This window comes from Meleagris gallopavo, chromosome 4 (genome assembly GCF_905368555.1).
Source record: "Meleagris gallopavo chromosome 4, MGAL_WU_HG_1.1, whole genome shotgun sequence".
NCBI lineage: Eukaryota > Metazoa > Chordata > Aves > Galliformes > Phasianidae > Meleagris > Meleagris gallopavo.
Window position 1 is genome coordinate 45,492,267 of NC_139407.1, and position 22,926 is coordinate 45,515,192.

At 41.5% G+C, this 22,926-nt stretch overlaps 1 protein-coding gene across 4 annotated transcripts in view; it reads left to right on the forward strand.

The window, feature by feature from the left end:
- Positions 1 to 22,926, forward strand: part of LNX1 (ligand of numb-protein X 1) — a 74,996-nt gene that overhangs the window by 22,603 nt on the left and 29,467 nt on the right. For all 4 annotated transcript variants that reach the window (XM_031553146.2, XM_010710201.4, XM_010710204.4 and 1 more), the window contains exon 3: positions 21,414 to 21,655. In XM_031553146.2, the coding sequence (XP_031409006.1) occupies positions 21,414 to 21,655 (242 nt within the window). The remainder of the gene's footprint in view (positions 1 to 21,413; positions 21,656 to 22,926) is intronic.

Here is a 22,926-nt window from a genome sequence, read left to right on the forward strand (position 1 = left end):
AAGATTTAGGAAGCAACTTGCAAACTATCATACGTTTTGACTGTGACTATAATTGCCAGACAGACAGAGGAGTTAACGTGAGAATTTCAACTTGAAGAACAAATGGTCGTGTGTACGGCTCTTGAAATTGAAGAGTAAAACTTGAAATTTAATGAAATGTAGAATGAGAGCCTCCGAACAGGGGCCCATGTGGATAGTCTACAAACATGCTGTGTTGTTCTTAAAAATATGGAAGGAGCTGTGTCCAGACTCATGGTGTTGAGGTACCGGTATGAATTTGTCTAGCTACATCAGGTGCTGCATCCTGGAGAGTTTGATAGAGACTGCACTGCTGGCCTAGGGGATACACTGACCATGGCCACATGAGTTCAGCTTTTGACTGAGGTCTGACTGCCCTCTGTGAAACATGCAGCAAGGTGGGGTCTGGGTCTCTCTCCCACCTCTTCCCAGTCTCACCTTTCTCCCTTTCCCCACGTTCTACATCCTGAGTCACAGAGGGCTGCCCATCCATGGCACTAGTAATACTTCTGGTTGGCAGTGTCTTTCCCAGTGCTGGAATCCTAGGTGCAAGGAACAAATTTATCTGAGACAGCTCCAGGGAACAAAACTTCTTTGAGAGTTTTAACAATTTGTTGACTGCCTGGGAATTTTATGTATAATGAAAGTTGGTGTTCCAGCTACACTTTGGAAAAGATCCCTCTTTATTCCTTATGCACAGTTGTGAAGCCTGCTTTTACTCTATTCACAGCTACCTACGCACATGAGATCAGAGCTGCTGGCATGTTTTCTCATGGCTGGAGCCTTCTCACAACTTTGGGGAAAGCCTGATGCTGGCCAGTATCAACCACAAACAAATGCATTCCATAGCCAAAAATAAAACTCATGCCAGCCAATACAGTGAAACCACGCCAAGCTGAAAAGGCAGTACACTAATTATGGTTGGCAGAAAGGTTTCTTTTTGTGGATGAGTTATACCTCAATTATGTCTGAATCTTGTGTAGGCTGCTTAAAAAAGGTGCGCTTATGCTTTTTCCTTTTGTAATGAGAGAACAAATGGGGCAATCCTTCCCCCCCTCAGAAGCTAGTTCACATTAGGCATCCCACTTTGGGATGGGGACCAGAGCAGGAAAAGCACTGGGGCAGAAAGGAGTGGGGAGGAGGGAGATGCAAGAGGTTGGTGGTTGCACACAAGCAACAGATACTCATTTCTTGTCTGTCATTAAGCTACTCTGGCCGTATGCTGCAAGTTTGGCCGACCTCCGTCTCTCTCTGACAATTAACCTAGTTTAGCACTGGCACTGGCAGCATGACAAGGATATTTTTCCTTAAGCTATTTCTCTGACAAATCTGGCAGAACTGGGCTGCCCTGTAACATGAGGATAAATTCTGCTTTTGCAGAGCTCTTGTGTCCACTGAATACTGGTTCTGAGAACAGCTACAGCACATAGCTACAGCACAGTAGGGAAGCAGACTTGGAGGTTTGAGAGTCATCTTAGTTGTTTTTTTTAATGCTCTTGACAGTTGGGTGGAATCTGCCTTCAAGGTTTCTGACTAGAGAGAAGCACTTTGGGATGTTGTCTATGAGTAGAGCCATTGTTCAGGAGCTAGAACTGATTTTCTGCATCTTGGCATGTGATTACATGTCCAAAGATACCCCCTGAGCTATGTAAAAGCTGACTGGACAAGGATGTCAAGATCACGGGGCACGGAAGCAGAGATCCTTGCAGTGCTGGGCTAGCAGTACAGACTGTGGGTGTCAGTGTGGATGGCTGCTTGGGGCTTTGTATTTCACAAGGAGGGCCCAGCCTTGCTCCTTAGCATTGGACTGGTACCTCGGGGGAGGTATCTGTTAGTAAATGACATTTCATATCATTACTAAAACTCTGCTGTCACTGAAGGTTTCCTGGCTTGAAGCTGAATCCTCTTTGGGCTGCAGTTGATGAAGACTGAATTTATACAGTGAATCCTTGGTCTGTCTATAGAATATGTTTTATGTATTCATATAATTTATTAATTGACAGCAGATTCTGAACATAGTTTGAGGCAAGTTCAGGAGAAACCTAGTGAAATGGCTGGAGAATTTTAACAGATGCTGTGAAACTTTTACACAAAAAAATGAACTGTGAATTGTCTGTAACTGCTACATATTCTACAATTCATCCTCCTGATATGAGATAAAAGAGCTTGAGTGTAACAGTGAGCAGGTCAAGCTGGATTTCTAGAAAGTTTCTCTCTTTTTTCTTTGGAATTGACAGCACTATTGAATGTTATTGATAAAGTCTTGCATTTCTCAGCACTGTAGACAGATGATCAGATTTGTAAGGATCACGTAGAGCATTGACCCTATCTCCCTGCTATTCATTCTCTCCTTTCTGTCAAGATCTTGGACACCTGGGTGAGGAGGAAATAATCACTATTGATTCCTCTGTCCTTGAGAAGTTGTCTTGCTATACGACACGGCTGTGACACATGGCACGAAGATAGGCGGGCTAGGACAAGAAATCTGCAGTTGCTAGAGCTGTGCTGTGCTGATTTTTTTTATTTGCTCTTCCAGTAACTCATTGCTTACTATTTACCCCAATAATGTAAAATACATTAATTAAAATGTCTTTAGTGGTATAAATTTCAGCTATAAAATTGGTCATTGACATTGGTCATCAATGTGTTTCCGTAAGATTTGCTTTTCTCTTTTACTGCATTGAAATCCCTCTGGCAGGAAGCAAGTGTTTTAAGCCAGCAAGTCATTTTATGTGCACGTATTGAGAAACTTACACCTCTCCATATATTGCGCATTGCAGTCCTATCATTCACTAGACAGTGCGTAATATATTCTTAATGTGGAATCTCAATAATTCAGCAGCCGCTTAAATAGAGGAAGAGGGGAGTATGACCTGCTTTAAGGATCATGATTTCCTGTCTCCTCTGCAGACCTTAGAGAACTGATAAGATAAGGAAACTGATGGCCTCGTTGTGTTCAGTGTTTTATTAAGAACAGATAGTACTAATTTTGAAAGCGTAATTCAGGATATTTTCTTTTCTCCTCCCATTTGTGATAAGCATTGCTGTTGTATGTTATTCATAACATTCAGTTAGTACTGGTAAACCCCACTGTCTTTTACCGTCCTGCCCACGTAAAATTATTAGTGGAATGATTTCCAATGAGCATCTGAAGAGACCCTTTCACTTGTGGATTTTATAACTCAGCAATACAAAAGGCCCAAGAATGTTCCCTGTGGAACAGACTTTTATGGAGAGGAGATGGGTGTAATTAACCAAATCTGTCCTGGAAGGCACTGGAAGTATGCTGTGCTGCTGTTACTATAAGAGAATGTGTAGGTTGATATGGATGAGCAAGGCTGATTCTGATACTTGATATGTAGGAGCATCTCCTGCCAAGAGGCTGAATTACAGCTAGAAAAAAAGTGCTTTATATGAAAATCATGTTGCAACACAATCCTTAGCCAAACAGGCTTTGCAGTGGGAGCAGGAATCCAAAGAGGTGGTCATGACTTACCTGCACTAGCTCCTGAAGAATACTTGCCACTGGTTCTGGGCTGAGTGTTTGATACATCGCCCCTAGTTTATCTTTACAGGAGGAAGGTGACACTGCTAGAGAAAGATTAAATTCTACCCCAAATGCAATGTGTATGTTCTGGTGCTTAATTTTCACCCTCGGCACTGCTGGGGTTGCTTTTGTCACTGGGATCTGTTGTGGGGATGTGCGTGGCAGAAAACATCTGTTGCTGCTATGTTGCCCCAGTCCAGACCATAATTGAAATATTTATACTAGTAGCGTTAACTGAACCAGTGTAGAAATGAAGAGATCCTATACCTGGTGGGCAAAGCTACTGCAAACCATGCTGTGCAGTGTCCCCTGAGCTTTCATACAGGACTGTCAGAGCTCTGCACATCCTGCACAGCCTTCAGTGCTTTGGATGTGCTGTGCTCTCCCTGTCTGTTTTCCAACTGCTTTATGTTGTTGTGAATCAAAAGTATAGCCATACAAATATGCTTTCCTTGGAGCCGTGTCTGTGAACTTTTCTTGGTGCTCATTTTAATAAGTCCTGCATTTAAATTTTAGCATATCTTGATGATTTTTAGTGGGCTGCATGTGCACTGTTTCTAGCAAGCATGCTGCTTCCAGTTTCTTCCCTCAGAGAGGATTGAATTCCAGCACATTTCTTGTTCTATCCTTCCATGAGGATGAGTGTAATGAAGTTGGACAGTAATGGTTACAGCATTTCAATTTTTCAGCTCTGTCCCAGTGGTCTGAGCATCTGTAGGTTTGAAGACACGGTTATGGTTTTCAAGTTCATAATAAATCAGAAGATAATAGATCAAAACAGTACAGAGCATTTAATAAGATATATAGTGTACATACAAACTTGGACTTAATATGTTGCACAGGCAAAGCAAATAAATGCAGAATCTCGCAGACCTACCTATTTTGTGGTCTGGGCTTGAATAACAGTAACATGACCCACGGGAACAGAAGGAATTTATAATGAGAGGCCAAGACCAAGTAACCCTCTTGTAGAGCTGATGAGCTGTAATCCACACCAGAGATTTCCAAAATGTATTTGTTCCCCTTCCACCTATCTCCCAACAGAATCAGCCTGTCTTCCTTCTTCCTTTCCTTCCCTTTCTTCAGCAGATGCTTAGTTACATCCCTCATACTTTTGCTAACTCAGTAATGCAGAGAAGTTAATAGCCACATTCTTAGAAAGAAAATGCATTTCACAGACTTGTGATAGTCTCCTTGCTTTTTGTTAAGGTCTGCTAATTGTTGTCCAGATCTTCCTGTGCTTCATGTCCTATTTTCCAGTTCCTAGCAGATAGATGTTGACAACCGAAGCAAAAAATACCGTAGTGATTTTGTGCCTTGTGGTGCTTCAAACACCAAGAGAACTCACAGCTGACAGCATGAAGGTTTTTGTCTGTGATGAGAGCTTGATTTGCTTGCATGTTAGGTAAAAATAACAGTTTGCTCTTAAATAGGTACTTATCTTTTTGCATTGTTACATAAGCTCTCTTGACACTACCTGTCAAGCGTGAATTGACTGCTTCTGCCCTATATATGTTTTGAGAGAAGACTTAATTTTGAAACTCCTTATTCATGAGTGTCTCTTCTCGTTCCCTTTACATGACTTGTAATGCTCGTCAGTCTCCATCATGACCAGTGTCACACTGTGTTCTGGTTTCTTTAACTGTTTTCCACCTTGCTGCTCCTGTCTATCCTAAATCTTCCTCTTTCCTTGGCTACCTTGGCTTGTTTTCTTTACACCTCCGTTCTTGCCTCTCCCACAACTTAGCAATGAACTGCTTGGTACAGCAGTGAGCAGGGATAAAGGTCAGAAGGAAATGTGGCTTCAAACACTACCCAAGATGATGGTAGCATGTTTTTCCTGTTTGAAAGAGGGAAGAGGAGCAGGCACTATGAGCAACCATTTATACTGCTTAAAACTGTAAGACTCTCTTGGACACGGGCTCCCCTGTAACCATTATGATAAATACAGAGACAAGATCAATCAAGGAAGCTTTGCTGGTCCTGGATTTAACCATGGCAGGTGAATGGAGATAACCCATCTGTAACCTCAACGTCACTTGAACTCAGTGTTTCAGTCCATGGGGAGATGCTTCTGCTTGAGCTGCCCCAGCCCTGACCTTGTAGCAGTTGTGAGGCACCATCTATTCCTTTCTGTCATCTCCAAGCTCCTGACGCCTGTGAAAAAGCTATTCCTTAGAGTGTGTTGTCTTGTACAAGGAGAGAGGGGAGGAAAGGGAAAAAGAAATGGGCCAAGGACCCATGTGGCTGACTACAACAGTGCTGAGCGATGTGTCTTCTGTCTCCTTGCACTATTTCAGTGCTGCAAAACTCTGAGGTAATTACGCTTCTTATTTTAAATTTATGGATTAAATTGTGGGTAAACTGTGGATTCAAGCTGTGGAGCTTAACTTTAACAGAACATGTTGAACTGAAGGCTAAAAACAAAGGAAGATTTCTGGATTGGCTAGGTTGGATTAGACTTTTTTTTTTATATTAACTTCACTTCAGCAGACATGATGAACTTATTTACCTGTTAGAGTGAATATAAGTTAATCCAGGCCATCAAATAGCTCAGCTACAGAGCTGCCGTCTAATTAAAATCTTGTAGAGCTGACACAATTAAAGTCTTACCTACTGATCTTCTTCCCAGTTAAATTACCACCTACCTAGATTGAATTCCTTAAAAGAATTGCAAACTTTCCTACAAAACCCACTATAAATGATGAAAAGTAATCCAAGGAAATAGGGATTGTAATATAGTTCAATTCCTCTTACCTAGTTGAATTTTTGGTTTGAGAACCTTGTCTCTTGCTGTTATGCAATCTACTACTCCAGCACTCCAATAGAAAAAGTTATGGAAGATGGAAAGATTTTGGATTAATTCCTTACAGATATTATTCCACTGGCTTCATCAAATGACTCTGGATTTTCGTTGGAATGAATCAGGAAGAATGAAGACTTGTGTACATGGGCAAACATCTAGTTTTTATGTATGTAAAGAGAGAGAGATTAGCAGAGATCCAGCTAATATTTTTTGAGGGAAAAGGAATTTCTAACCACACTGATTCATATCACACTGTTTTTAGTAAAACAGCAATCTTAGAAAACAGAACCTTGAGAAACCTCCCTTGAGAATATGTGGGTGAATGGGTTGAAACAATTGCTTTGCAATATCTGTGACAAAAACCTCCTCCAAAAAAAATCATCCTGTGTGGGAGCTTCATCAAACCTCAGGCTCCACTTGTCTGTCTCTTACAATAGTGGTAGCTGCATGACAACAGATGTTACAAAATTGTGACTTTTCTCCTGTTTTTTGTTGTTGCTGTTGAAATTTATCTTCCAGGATTGGCAGACAGAAACTCCGTGACTTGAACAGCAACCAGAAAGTCCCTATTAAAGAGGATGTTTTCAGGAGAGTAGCAGGATTCATAGTAAAGAAGTGACCCATATGACTGCTGTGTGGTCAGGTTTCCAGTTAAAGGTTGAGTGAGGAAAGTCTCTCTGCTTTGCAGTCATCCATATCATCACAGAAGTTTAGGGGTGAAGGAACTTTAACAAAATTTTTCTGGAGGAGTGGAAATACATAGCTGAATGCTAGGGATGGATCCTGGATCCCTCTCCCCACTCCTCTGGCTGACAGTAGAGATGAAGTTGAAGTCTAAGCTCTTCTGGTATCTCTGTTCTCCTTGATGTCCCAGGCACAGGGATGAATTTTATTGTCGATCACCGTAAAATGGAGATCTTATAGTGCATTCTTTTCCCCATCTCCTTCTGGGAGTGCTGGAGAGTGGGATTTGTCTGGCACCATACGACACTGTCATGTCTCCAAACTGCCATACACAAAGAGCAAAAGAATAACAGCAATTCGTGGAGGGAGCAGTCTCCTTGCTAAGGAGGAGACTGAGGAGAGGAGAGGGTAACAGCCATAGCCACTTCCTCGTAGGGGATCCATAGGCAGCATACTGTTATTGTTGCAAATGCCAGAGAAGTAGAAGAAAGCATTGAGGGAGCTGCCCTCAGTGGACAGCACAATAGGTGTCTCCAAAACATCTCTTCACACTATCATCTTTTCTTGAAAGCGTTGCTCAGGAAGCCTGGATCTGACTAACTTTACAAATTATGAATTCCACTTTAAAAACAGGTTTATAAATCATAAGATCACTTAGGATCAGATTTCCATTTCTCTCTGTTGAATGACAGCTCAAGTGTTACTCTGCAGAAAGACACACCTTTATAGTGCAAATGTGACCTCAAGGACTTTTTGAAACCCTACTCCTGTATGAACATGTAGTGAGCTACAGTGTCTTCTTTCAAGAAAATGTCACTTCCTCACTCTTCCTGAACCTCCACTAGACATAGTTGGCCAAGTGAGTCACCTTTCACTGCCTTGGGTTCATTTATTAAGGATGCTGCCAAAAGTATCTGCCTACTGAACTGGGGGACCATTTTTTCCCTCCAGTTTATCACAACAGTGTTGTTTAAATTATAATTTAAACATGTTAATTAGCAGAAAACAAGTTATCAAAGTAAAGGGGTTAAAAAAGATCTGTTTTTCCCCTAGTGAAAAAAGGATATCTTTCTTCATTTCTTCGTGTTACTTACGAATGTGTGTTCCTCAATATGCTGCATTCTTTGTGGAGCAAAGAAAGGACAGGTATGTTTGCAGACTTCAAAACAAGCCATAACTGTTCTAATAGCATGAGTATACTTAACTTCTACCTAGTGTGAAGAAAGGAGCTCTGGATGCAGAGCCTGGAGTTACGGATGACTCTGGGAAGTGAACATCTATACCTGGCACTGAGAGCTCCCTCAGTTCCCATTTGGTGCCCAAAAAATGGGGACAGGAAAGAAAGGGCAGGCGTTCTCCCAGAGGGATGGCTTGAGAACACAGGAAAGTAATCCATAATGAAGTTCTTAAGTTGAAGTTGATCTGTAATAAAGTCACTGTGTTTTTCTTACCTAGGGAAGCTTCTCTGGTGAATGCTCTTATTCTGGAAGAGGGATGTCTCTGGGGAGGCTGTTCTGGGATGTGTGTTTCTACATAGAGTGGCTACAGTATTATTCCACAACCACTACAGAAATCATGTATTTCCCTCCTGCAGACAATCCCTTGGTAAAGCAGCACCATCTCTGGAGGCTGCTGTGGTTAACCTTTGTGGAACTGTTTGTGCTCTGATTTGGAAGATCTCCTTAACATCATTACTTGTCAAACCTTCCTACGCAAGGCTGTAACATCTTCATTAGCTTTTAAGGAAATAAGAAAATGATTTATTACGAGGCTGTTGTTTTGTTTACTGTCACTAAATTGTTAGGTATTTTTTAACCTTTTTTCTTCCTATTCCCTCTCCTTGCATTTTGCAGCCTTATAAATGCTTGGTGCTGAGTGCTAAGCATCTGGATTTGCCTTTTCAGCAACTTACTTTGTATCACAGTCATGTAAGAATATCTTCAGCCTTCAGAAGGCAAAGTCATCTGACAATGGTAAATTACCAAATACTGATCTGAGGAACTGAAAAAAATACTGAATAATAGAATGATGTCTCACTTGCTAGTATAAACATTTAAATGCATTGCTGGTTTTGTTTAGTCTGTCTAGGTAGAAAAAGTGTTATCTTTAATGTCTGTATTTAGGAGCGGGCAAATGTTTTGGAACCAGACAAAATTTTCTTATTGTAACCTTATAATACTTTCTGTGTTATAAAGCTGGTCAGTCTGGCTGGATTAGCCATCTGCATTGACAGGCTGTCGGGGTTATATTTGCATGAAGTGAGTAGAATTTGGTTTATGTATGTCTAGATCTGGGTTGCCAACAAGCCCAATGGCACCAGCTGCCATCCAGAGGGCACTAACACAGATGTCCAGCTGGAGATCCTGACAGGGGGTGACAGTTTGAGTCACCTTGAACCATGACATGGGTCATAGCACTGCTGTGAAAATGAGCAGGCAGTGAGACACAGTGTGAGCACACTGCTGGCATTCAGATTGCCAGCTCCCTTCAGAACGGACAGGGTCACCTCTGTTTGAGGAAGACAGACTGTAATTTTCCCCCTTAAGAGCCAATAACAAACCAACATCATTTCCTATGCCACTTTGGCTTTCCTTCAGGAGGCTATCGTCACAGCACAAGACCCAAGCCTACTTAAACTGTGACGTTAACGAAGTCTCAGTCTGCATTGGAACAGCCTCGGGCTCAGGGGCTGGCTGAGTCACTGAGATGCCATAGCCTGTCACAGAGCATTCACAGCTCAGATTCATTTCAAGTCTTTTGCATGGCAGCCTGGACCCATTTTGAAGGAATACCAAGGTCAAGTAGGTAGTGCACGCTTCTAGGATAGTAGGGTCAAGACCCCAGTCCTATGTAACATGAAGGAATATGATTGCAGCTCATGCCCAGTGTTTGATTCTACAAACCTGCTGCCCAGTACTGTCTGTGAGGTTTTAATTGCCCGGCTGCATGCATGAACCTTATACTTTAATTTCTAAAGTGAAAATATTTATTAGCACTTGAATATCGGAATTTCCATTGCTGCAGTGGTGTAACAGGGAGAATTAAATAGCAACTTCCTAAAGAATATTTTTGGATTTTTTTTCTCTGTACTGTATTTTAACAGAATGAGTAATAAGTTAATGTGTTTTGTAATGGGACGATATGAAATGGCTACCTCTTACTATGAATATTTCTTAAATTAATTGAAAAATAATAACAAAAAGAGTGAAATCCCTGCATTTACTTATTCATGCATGACGGAATCTACAAGCTAATGAATATGAGAAAGCAACAGTCTGATCAATTTGGGCTAAAAGTGCAGAAGTTATTTCTGCTTCTCGTATTTGCCTTTGTCAGGGAAATCCATTTTGTGTTGTTGAAAATACAGTAACCAATTAATAAAGCATCTTTTTTAGCTGAGGAAGTCCAGGGTTGGATCCCTGCTTCCACAATGGTTTATACTTTATCTCCATTGATTCATCAGTTGTTTCCTGGTGGTCTAAGAATATATAACAGATTTTATGGAGGTTTTCAACCTGTGTTTGAAGCTTCAAGGGTTGTAGTTTCACCTTAAAACTAAGAAGGACTCTTTTGCATTGATGATATTGAAGATATGGCTGGACTAACAGAGGACAATGACTTTTCTTACAATTCTCCCAGCTTCAATCAAAAAAGCCACAGCAGCCTTCGAAGCCAGATTTCCCCTCCCCAGGCATCATTTTTCATTTGGTGATAGCATCAAGCTGCCTCTTGCTCAACCCATCTCTCCAAATCTATACTTGCAGCATCAGGGCTAAGCTTCAAAAGGAGACGCAGGGTTCAGCCTTACCCAAACTTGTGTTTTAGTGCTTAAAACATTCCCAAAAATTGAGGTGTGAGGGCCTGAGCTCTCTTAGCCTCCCTTGCCAAACTACTGCTAACAGTAGTCCCTGAACAACAGGTGTGAAACCACATAGCTGTGTTGTTGAATGGTTTTTTTGGTAGTGAGCACAGCACAGCCTGTGGAAAGAGAAGGCTGTGTGGATTGAGCTTTTTTCAGATTTGGCTAAAGGAGTTAAGGTTTAAAGTATTTCTGATAGTTCTATTAAAAAGTGATGATTTGAGAAAAGTATTTTTTCATATTTTTTACAGCATCATACAGTGAGCACTTCCTACTGTGTGAGCTTTCAGAAGACCGTAAACAACATTCCAGCCATGCTTGTGCTGTGGCTGGATATGGACTTTCTGGAGTCTTTAAATGTTTTTATAGTATGTGTTTATTTTAATGGAAGAGTGAAGTATCTCACTGAAACATCTTGTATTCAACCGGGTGGAACCCGTAAAACCACAGTCAGTGAGGATACTCAATGGGTTTTGAAAGTTTTGTTCTGAAAACTGGCTCATAACCTCCTCCTGGTCCATTTTCTTCCGGCCATGCACATAAGGAGAGAACTGCAGAGGAAGGGTGAGTGGAAGACAGGATGGCATTTCTCAAGATTGAGAATTAAAATGTGCGGATGGCTCTGTTTTCCTCACAGAAATTCATACAGTGAGATACTTAACCAACAGTGTGACTTCTGTACTTCTTATGCCAGTGTAAAAACTTGTTTAGGCTGAAATCTTGGAAACTAAGTTCTGTGATACAGCAGGAAATGTTTTCCCTTCTCCTTCAAGGAGCCCATATTTTTTAAGGGTTTTATGTAAGACACAATGACTCATGAGTCACATACAGTTCATTTCTTATGGGACTGACTTGAGGTCCTTGCTGAATATTAGACATTGAATGTGATAAGAGAGGAGAACTGCTTTTTAAAATGAGGAACATCTGTGTTGCCTTAAGAATGCTTCTTGTGGTGGCAGAGATGTTTGTTCAACACTCGGATGGGCAGCTGAATGGCACCTCCGTGTTTTTTCAACTTCTGAGAAGTCATGTTAAGACCTCACTTTTCTGACCTTACTCACAAGGGAGCAGATTTCAGAGCACAGTGTTTACCAAGATATGTTAGTGACGTAATTTAGATATCCATGCTGACCCAAAAGGGACCTTATGTGATTTTCAAGTCACTGAGGTCAGAGGCAAGTGCCACCTGACTGTGCTAGATCTGTGGGTGGCCCTTCGTGCCATATTTTGTCAGTAAGGTATAAAGACTGTATTCATTATTTACTGGCCACAGCCCTATTGTTACTTGCAATTTCTAATTCCATTGAAGAGCATATTAGTAAATCCAAGTCTTGGGCTGAAAAAACTTTGAAATTGAATTATTCTACAATTAAAATCTTGTGTGCATATATATCACTGCTTCGTACCTATGGAAGCCTCAAACCTGTTCACTTGCTGAGTTTGTGACATAGCAGATATTGTAATTCTATACTAAGGTAAATGCAATTATATGTCAAGTAATATGGAAAAGAAATGTGTGCTAAGTATGCGTAAATACAAAATTCTGTCTGGCAGGCTCTTCTATCTATAATTGAAAGAATCAACCTACACTGATAATGTCATTTCCTAGTGTAACTCTTGTTAATGAACCAAAATTCCTCATTCCATTGCAAACATATTTTACACACTACATCATAAACTTTTAATAGTATAGGTGGGGATAATAGGAGCGGAAGAGAATGCTGAGATACTAAGTTCCGGGAGACTGGTTATACCTGTTGAGTATAATCCAGTGATCAAAACACTGAATAATCTTGAAAAACATATGAATCAACAGGTTCAGTATATATTCTTGATATTAATTATATGTACACCATATAAATCAGAAAACACTGTAGAGGATTAAATTAAATTATGAGTTTTAGTATCTTAATGCTTTAAGAATTTGCCCTTTTACTTGTCATTTTTTTTTGCCACAGATAGCTTGATTTTAACAACATTAACTATTTCTAAAGCTTTGTACAAATACTCTGATTTCCCCAGGTTCAGTTTTTAGTTAAGACTCTAAATAAGATGAATACCTGGTAATCTTGCTGCATTCTCACTGCATATGATCTCAATTTCTAATGCAAAAAGATGTCACTTCTTTACTATTAGGAAGCAAAACCAGTGGTTAAGGTAGCCTGCAGAATATCCATGTTGCCCTTTGTGCCATCTTGGGCGGGCTTAAAATCAGACTTGAAGTTGACAGCTGCTGATGACAAGTATCGTGTTATTTTCCAAATACCCAGCTAACACTGTTGTATGCTATTGCTGCTCATATGTACCATCTGTGTATTAAAGAATGGATAGGTATGGCTAGACACCTATGTTTTCCATGAAGAAGTCTCTTGGGTGTGTTTCAAATTTTAATTTTGTCAATTTCTCTTGAGGCAATGTTTAGTTTTACTCTTTGAGAGCAGAGAAAGGCTAAAGCTTCTAAAGTGTTTTGCATAGAAAATGATGCAATTCTGCAAAATGATGGAAGCACCTAATAGATTTTTAATCAAGCTCCACTGTTGCTGTTGTCTAGAGGAGTTTTTGGTACTTTAGAGCTTTCATATATCACTTCAATCAGAGCAATGATTTATTGAAAGCTGTTGAATGCTAATAGCACTAGAAGTCATTTACAATGTTTCCAGGCTCTTACTGTCTCAAAAATGCTGATTTCATGTGTCTTTTTTTTCCCCTTTCATTTTGCTCTGAATATCCTACTCACGTACTTGTGGATTCCTTGCTCTAGTGGTAAAGAAGCACCTGAGAAAATCTAGCCATGTGTGCTGCTACTCTGTTTTTCTTCGTTGTGTCAGCTAGTGTAAGTAGAGTACATGAAATATGTTTAATGTTATTAGATTTCTCTTCAGGAAGTTTGGTATTTAATTGAGGAAGTTCCACATAAATAAATATTGCTGTTGTTTTTCATCACAAAAGTCCATTCTGATCGTGTGCTGGTGCCCAGTAACATCCCTGTGACAAAAAATGTTTGTTTATAGCAATATAGAAATCAAATAATAACTAATAGGCTGACTGCACTCTGTTGCTATGAGTAATTCCTCATTTTTGTTGCTTGAGATCTCCTTGTGTTCTACAGGTGTTAGGTTTAAGAGCTTCACTAGGGAAGGTATGCCAGCAGGAAGCAGGCTGCCTGTGCTGTTGGGAGTTCTCAGAGCACTCCTGGCCTGGGAATGGGCAGGGAGGAACAAGAGAGGGCAAAACTACAAATGAAATTCTAGATAGTATTTTCTGTGAAACAGTGGTTGTGTCAGGCATAATGCAGGAACTGTGTTAATCAATAAAAGAAGCCAGCATCTCCAGCCTATGTGCTGACATGCCCATCCAAGCTGTCCCTACCATTTTTCAGCTTCGTTTTCCTACGAGTAACACAGCTGCAGTTTAATGGAAAGGCTTAAGACTAGAAGTTGAAACAGTGCTTGAATCTTGAAGAGAAATCAGTACAGCTGTAGCTTCAAAATCATCAGTGACAGAGCAATGGTCTGGAAGAGGTTTCAGGGGAAGGAGGGAATGCAATCTGGACCAACAATTTGTACGTTCTCTCAACAACTGGGATCGCTGCACAACAATCCCAGCCATGGTTTTTGCCCACAATTGCAGGCAACTTGTCTTGTTTACCTATTCCATCCAATTCTCTGTTCCCATGATAGAGGTTAATGGGAATTTTTACATATTTCATAATAGAAGCTAATGCTTGTTGTTGAAAGGCAACTTTGTGCTTTTTCAAGTTAAGGGGAAAAGAAACTTAAACATGACTACGTGTTACATGACACCAGTAGCATATACATGAAATTCAATCTTTGCAGTGCATTTAAGAACAAAAATGAGTTCCAAGTTCTTTCAACTGTCCTGAAAGCTTATAGGAAATCTGGAGGTTCATCCCACAGTATAAGCAATCAAATTTAAAATGGGAATTTGGTTTCTGTTGCTAAGAGCAGAGTGCTTGTTTAATTTGTATCTAGCTTTGGCTCTCTGTTCTCTTTGTAGCTTTGGGAACTGCGGGGACTCAGCTCTCATCTCTTCTTCCATTCTTCAGCAGTGCTCATTAAAGGGACTGTGCCAGAATCTCTGGTCTTCCTTGCTCCTAGTCCTCAGCAACCAAACCACAGGAAGGAAAGTACATCATTGTAGCTGATGACAAACATAGTCAATATAAACAATACTCAATATGCATATTCCTCATATGCTTAGCCAGCCTTTTATTTTCAATCAATAGGAGCTATAGGTAAGGAATTATTTTTCTGATAGTGCACCCAGATTCATGCAGAATAGATGACATGGAAGAGTAAATATACAGATATGCCTGCACAAGTTCCTTATATAATACTCAAATATATTTTATATGACAGTTTCATAGTGCAAGAGTGTTGTGAAAATGACAGCCCTTCCCTGGGGTCAGATCTTCACAGATAGGACACAGCGCAACCTTAGGCTTCACTAGTAAGGTAGTTCCAGAGTTTACTGAATTATGATGGCCTCAATAAAACAAAAAGCAGGAAAAAAAAGAGCAAAAAACAAACAAACAAACAACAACAATAAGCTAGGAAACCGTACAAGGGGTAAGCAAAGTTAAACTGAAATAGTAGATTTTTGAGAGGTTTTTCCTTTCTTGTGGGAAAGTAGTTAAGCTAAATAGCTTTAGCTTAAAGAAATAAATGTTATGAGGATCTTTATAAATATTTATAGAGCAGTAATGCAGAAATATAGACCATTAAATCTGCTATGTGTTTATACTTCAGTAAAGGTCTCTGGTTGACGGTAGAGAGAGAATAATATGAGAACATCTCTGTGACAGCAAGTCAGAGAAGCCATTTGCCTCATCTGAACTTCTGTCTTGGTTATCCCTGTGCTGACAGGGAGAAGAGCAGCTTTCATGGGAGTATGGGATAGAATTGCTCATCCTCAAACTGATGGAGGCTGTGGGGCTCAAACCTCCTCTCCAGCCAGCCCTGATATTCTGTGCAAGTCCCCTAGGTGTCAGAAATTTGTCTTCAAAAGGCTTTTGTTGATGTTGTTACTGAGACATTGAAGTGAAAGATTTCTCACTTGGACGAAGAGTGAGCATTCTTTCACCCAACAAAATGGCAAGCCTCTGGCACTATGATACAGGCAGCCATCAGAAAGAGGACAGCCAAGTGCATGAGGAGTGCATAGCACAGCAATGGTGAGCATCTGGAAATGTTGCTGGCATTATTATGATATTTGGGTGCAGTTGTAGAAAAGGGCCTGTTTCTAGTTTCAAATTATGACATGGCTTTTACAGTCTTCTGTCAGCGACTGGTGTTTGTAAATGGGAATCCAGTAGCTGAAGCTCTGTTTTTTAAACTGCTTGTCCCCTTCTTTATGGATACCAAGGAAGGTTTAGTGTAGACAGGACATTCATGGCCATACCTGGTGATCACAGTAGACTGAGGAATGCTCCTGAAGTGACACAATCCTTTATTAAAACCAGAAAAGTCAAATCCATTATAATAAGTTTATTGAATTTATTTTATGAAGCAGAATTCATGCAGAGATTAATCCATAGAAGAACTTTGAAATATCAGGGAAAAAAACATTTCTTTATTACTATTAAGTTGCTAAGCCCTCAGTTCCAGGAGTGATGTTTGTATAAAGCAAAAGGAAGGACTTTTCTATTCAGGATCAGGAGTCACAACTCTCTGAGCAAGGATAATGCTGCACCATTGGGTACGTGGAGCAGCAGGTGTTGATCACCTTCACTGTTCAGTATTTCGATTTTTCTGGCTTTCTTGGTCTGGAACTGAGATATGCATTTGGTACCTTTTCATTTAGATGTGTACGTAACTCCAGACTCAGTTTGAGTTCAGGTTTTTCACTTCTCTTTCATTTTTGGCTCCAGTTTCTGGTGTGCTATTGTCACAAGTAAGATGAAGAGAGTTGAAGTGAGCTCTGCCTGGGGACTGACCAAGTTGGTCCACTTGCTTAGGGTGGAGTTTTGGGAGGCTTTAGAGTTTAGGCTTTTGGCCAGAAATCGATATGGTTGGTGTTTGGGTTATGCTTGGGCTGCACTCTTTGCTGACGCACGCACTGTGTGAACAGTCCCTGTGGGGCAGAAACTGCCAGCACCTCTTTGTGAGGCAGCCACACTGCTTCAAATCCTCTCTGCCTTCCAGGTAAGGTAAGGGCCTCTCAGCAGGTTCACATCATGAAGCCTCACAAGGGGAGGTTATGAGGATGTTGGTGGCCTTCATTGTCTCCATCAGCCTTTCTGACTGATCTGTGGGAGTAGTGGAGCGATCAGGGGGCTGTGTGATGGAGTCGGGGTGTGATGCACGCTGTTGGTACTCCTGATCCCGGCTTGTGTGGAGCTTGCAGAGAGGGCATAGACATACTTGTCTGCACTAATCAGGACTTAGCTTGGGATCAGCGATGACAGCCCTTTATGCAGTATTTTCTTCTGCTGGGCAATTGTGAGTACTTTGTATACATTATTCTTAATTGCACTCATACAATGTGTCCGCCACAGCTGCGTTGAAACAAAACAGTACCAAAATATGAGAACGCTGGAAGTGAGGTCAGGAAAGTGCAGTGCAACATGGGCAGGGACTGCTGCTGCTCTGTACCACAGCACGACTGTGTGCTGCTGCTGCTCTAGAGCCACTGCCAGTCCCTGCCTGGACAGTCAGTTGTGAGCTACAGGGAGGAGGGCTGGCCTGAAAGGTGGCACAGACAGATTATCAGAGAGAAAATGTGTCATATATGTATTTGGCCTATAATTTTAGTATATTCTTATCACTAGAAATGAAATGCCTGTGAAGTTTTCCTTGTTTGCCTTTATGTTTTGCCCCTGCATCCACCAGGATGATGGAAGTCCTTGGGGTCAGCTTTACTTTCCAGCTCCCCTTGCTCCACAGTGTGAGTTAGGGATTTTGCAAGGCAAATGCATCCTTGTTTTAAAACCAATTCTTTCACTTGAATTTGCAAATAACTTGGAAATGTTTCTGTTGGCTGTGGATTTGGTAAAAGCTTGTTTTGATAAGCAGTAAGACCAAGTTAGGGCAGACATGAGGTTTTGGATCCCTCACTCCAGCACTTGGGACATGCTGCTACTGGGGATGAGACCACAGGACCCCTCGCATGCAGAGCCAGGCACAGGCATGGTAAGCCTTGGATCTAGGTCTGCAGCGCCGGGTGAAGGTTCAGCAGCCTCTGTGGCCTTCTAAGAACAGTTTGTGGGAGGCTTTTTGCAATGTAAGATCAGAAGGGAGCTATTATACTGAAGCTGTTTTGGCCTGGGTTTTATCAGAGGCCATGGAGCAAGTGAGCAGATCTGTGGCTCCAATCCCCACTGGATTTCCTGCCACAGCAGGAGGGAGTAATCCTTCCCCGCACGGAGGGTAGCCATCACGCAGGCAGTATTTCAGATGGCACGCTGCTGCTTGACAAAAGAGGTTGTGCAAACAGAGGAAACCATTTTCTGAATTTGCTGCACACACCTAGAGACACTACTTGAACATCATGGGCTGTACTACACATTTTTCATGTCTGTTTTTATCTCTCGCTTTCTGCCTTCAAATCATTTCGATATCAGACGGCTGCATGGAATTACCCTCTGTCCAGAGCAACTGAGAAGGAACATAAATCTGCAGTTCACCTTGGCCATCAGACAGCACTGGGCTCATTCTAGGGCTGCCCCCCGTTAGTCAGGTATCCTGCTGGGATTTCCATCCCTCTCCTCCAGCTGTAAATCAGGCAGCTGATTAATAATCACAGTGAGGGAGATAATTAGTACTGGCATGTAGCTGTTTTATGGATCTTTCTTTTCTGGGAGCCAAACCCAACCATATGGAAAAATGTAGCTAAGACACTATAAATATGATTCCACTTAGACAGTTGTCTCTTTCTGTTTTCTGTTATCACAGCAGTGTCAGCACAAGGAAAACAATGAAAGTGAAGAGATGCTGTTGCAGATTTTATTACAAGTTTGAATACTTTTTTCATTCTTCAAGGACACTGTGTTAATCTGAAGAAAGAAGGCTTGCATTATGTTCATTTATTCCTGCCACAGTTATTTAAGAAATAGATTCAGTGCTTATGCTTGGAGAGCTTTGGTTCTCTTTTAACTATTTCTGACAGAATTAGAAAGATATCCTTTGTGCTTTGTGTCATGATAAGTTGTCTTCTCCAATAAGCCACATCTTAAACTTTGTCAGTCCTCTCTGCATTCAGAAGCTGCTCCTGCAGTTGGACAGATGCTGGTGACCAGGTGTCTATAGCACAGCCAGCAGCAAGTTAATATTTGCACAGAAAAGTGAAGTCTTCAGCAGTACTGACTGTGATGGTGCTACTGGGTGATCAGCAGATGGGCAGCGGTAGCAGCTGGACCCTCCAGCTGCGTGGGGAAATCTTTGCATGAAGCCCCTTCTGATCATAGAGCCATAGAATTATGAAGGCTGGAAAAGACCTCCAAGATAATCTACTCCAACCGTCCCCCCACCACCAATATTTCCCCACTAAACCATGTTCCTTAGTACAACAGCTAAACATTTCTTGAACATCTCGGGGGACAGTGACTCAGCCACCTCCCTGAACAGCCTGTTCCAGCACCTGACCATTCTTTCAGAGAAGAGATTTTTCCTAATATCCAACTGAACCTTCCCTGGTGCAACTTGAGGCCTACTCGAGTCTTGTCACTAGTTACACAGGAGAAGATGCTTCATGCTGGTTTTCATGCAACCCAATGAAAATAATAATAATTTTAGGATGCATTTACAGGGCTGATTCCCTAACAACAGCAACCAAGCTGGCAAGGAAAGTAATACGAGGAGAATATCATGCCTGTCCTTTTGGGTGCAAGGTGCTGGTGGACATACAGCTTGACAGAGCTCAAGCAAGTGGTGAATTTAGACCTTGTTTATGGAAGAAGGAACTGCAATGGAGGCAGGAGGGCTTCTCCCCTCCTTTTCACAGCCTTGGCTTGGAATAGGTGCACCAGATGTCTTCCTGTTGATCTTTTGAAATAGTCAAGCAACTCTCTTCTCCACAAGGGAGTATTTTCTTTTGAGATGTATCTTTTTTTGCTCTGAAAGGGTTTAGAAATAGCTTCTGCCACAGGCATTCTCATCCAAAGCTTAATGTATGTACAAAGCTCCCACACAACTGCATCAGTGTGATACAGATTGTTTTTTTTCCTCTGTAAGAGGGAAGTTATCCAAAGTGGTATGAGGTAAGTGATGGTAAATCATAATTCAATGCTTTAAAAAGTTTTTAATTTAATTCCCTCTTAAAAAGCAAATGCTGTAAGAGAATTTAAGTCACTGCTCCAAAGCTAACACAGAGAGCTCTGCGATTCATCCTCATCTCATCTTTCAGTCCCAGGCACAGTTTTCATAAATCATCTCTCTCCCAAGACCTCTACTCAGCATACTACTTTTTTTCTGACACTTAACCCATTAGCGCTGTGTATGGTATGTATTATGCATTGCCTTTTGTGCATGCCATATATTACAGAGAGCTTTCTATCCCTAAGGATTTCTGCAGCTATTTCTGTGAGTTCATCCTGCAGGGTATTTTTATGAAAGTCATAAGCTAGCTTCTGCTATGAAGAAAGAGAGAAATGTAGCAGCAAATAGTAGGTCAAGCTCATTAGGTCATGATTAAAAGGTGGATTCTTTTTTAACGTGGTAAATGAGGTTCCAGAGAGTGCACAGGGCACAAAAGTGATGCTGGAGAGAAGTCACAGGTGCTATCTCCTTGGGCCACTCTGTCTCTTTGGTTACTTTATATCTTCAATTAAATATTGAACCAAGAAGAGCACAGAAACCTCTAATTTGCTTGGAGTGACAGTCTTTAGGAAATCTGAGAAGGAAATGCCTTGCATTGTCCCAATCTTGCTGTCTGGGATGAACCCAGAGCAGACAGCTGGGGTCAAAAGTCAGAATGTAGGAGCTGGATTTTTCCCTGGTATTGTTTTAGAACCAGCCTTGAGATTGGAGAGGATGAATGAATGTGGCGTTGGGCTCCTGGTGTCACTGCCTGGTGATCAGGCAGGCTGGCCAGAGCGTGGATCAGGGTGAGATGCCTTTCACTCAGCCAGTAGAAACTGAGAAGCTGCTACATCCCACCATGCTCTCCTTTGTTAACCAGAGGCAAGGGGAAAATTACAGGCTGCAATCTGTGGTGTAACGAGCCACCTATTCATGGGTCCTTCTTCATCCACACTGAATGTTTATATATGGTACTATGGGCCTGAAATTTGCATTGCAACTCTCTTTCTTCTCTTGACCATCAGTAGACTTCCTATGTAAATTCAGCTGGTTTGGAAAACAGTTTCCCTTCTTCACGATTGACTGGCATTTTTCCTCCTGATCCATGCCTGTATATCATCATCCACTGTAACAGTCACATTTTGCACTCTGAGTAATTCCCCAGGACTGACCAACTACCATAAGTAGGCAACATTTCAATACAATTTGTAATCACGTCTCCTTTTCCTACCTTCTCCTCAGATGCAAAGGAGCATCCCACTATGGCCTTACCAAGGAGCGGAAGCGGCGTTCCCAAGATTGCACCCCGGACCGCAGCTCCAGCCTGGCAGTAGCTTCTCTGGGCCCTGAGCTTTCTGCAGCTGCAGCCATCGCCTTAATGACCGATGAGCCAGGACTGGTGAACCCAGCCTTCAGCCCCACCTCGGAGGACAGTCAGTCAGGTAGTGGCCCCAGGGACCTGCACTGCAGCAATCGCAACAAAGGTAAGGACCCAAAGGGTTGGTTTTGGAGCCTGGTGGCTTCTTCCAGCATCTGTTTTCTGTGAAATGCGTGTTGGTGGAGGATGTTGTTTTTTTAATGAAAAATTTGAAATGGTTTTTTCCAAATGGGACTTCAGTAACCCAATTTATTTCAGGTGAAAAACAAATTTTTTTATCCAGTGGCAACATTTATCTGAAGACTTGCTGCACACAGGCAAACTGCAGGTCTCAAGAAAGATTATTTAGGCAAGTAGGCTCCTTTGGGGTGTATGAAGTACCAGGGAGATGGTGCAACAATGGCTTCAGCAAAATATGATGGCCCAGGTAGTCCCTAGAGACCATGTGATGGGCACACACGCACAAATCTTTTTGGTACTGTGTTTGGCAGTTGACAAGTATTTACAGTAAAACAGATGATGAGAGGTTTCTGAGAGCTTGGGGAGTGTTTGCCAGAATCCAAGAAAGGAGCACTTCAGAACTGTTATTTCTGCTGAAATAACAGCAGTTGAGGACAAGATGTTCCTTGCCTTGATTCTTCACCCTGTGGCATAGCACCTGGCTCTGATGAGCATCGCAATTGAAAAATGTGGTTTATGTAGAAGTATTAACAGTGAGGTCAATTCTTGTATTTGCAGTCTGTGAAGCCAAAACTATGTTTCATCATACTATTGTGATGCACGAGCTCTGTGCTGGGAGAATGGATGAAGGGCTGAAGGAAGATTAAATGAAGAGCAGCAATATCCCCTTCTGTGCATCCAGAAAGAGAGATGGAAAGGGACAGAGCAAGAACATCAGGATGAAATTAAATCCCACGAGTTTAAAAGCTGCAGTCTGGTTTGGGGGAATGTTTTATTATTAGATTACAATGTTTGGCGAGCATGCAGAGAACAAAAAGAGTGACGATATCTTCAATAGGATGGAAAGGAGAGTGAAGCTGTTATGATTTTTTTTTGCGTTGTCTTACCCAAGTTAGAAGATGTGACTTAGTAGGTCCCTCCCACCTGACAATCTTTGAATTTTTGTCATAATATTGTTGGCAGATTGGAAGCACTGCAGGGTTTTGAGGCAGTAGTGGATTTTCAGCAACAAAAATTTTCAGCAACAAATTCCAGATTTTTTGGAGTGGGGGGGATCTAACTTATGTAGCTTGAGAAGAGCAGTGTTTCTTCCTCTTCTGTACATTTTTCTCTAGATTGTTGCTGATTCTGCCCTGACCAAGGATTATTTTTTCCCATACTGCCACACTTGCAGGTACAGATATCTGCATGTGGCTG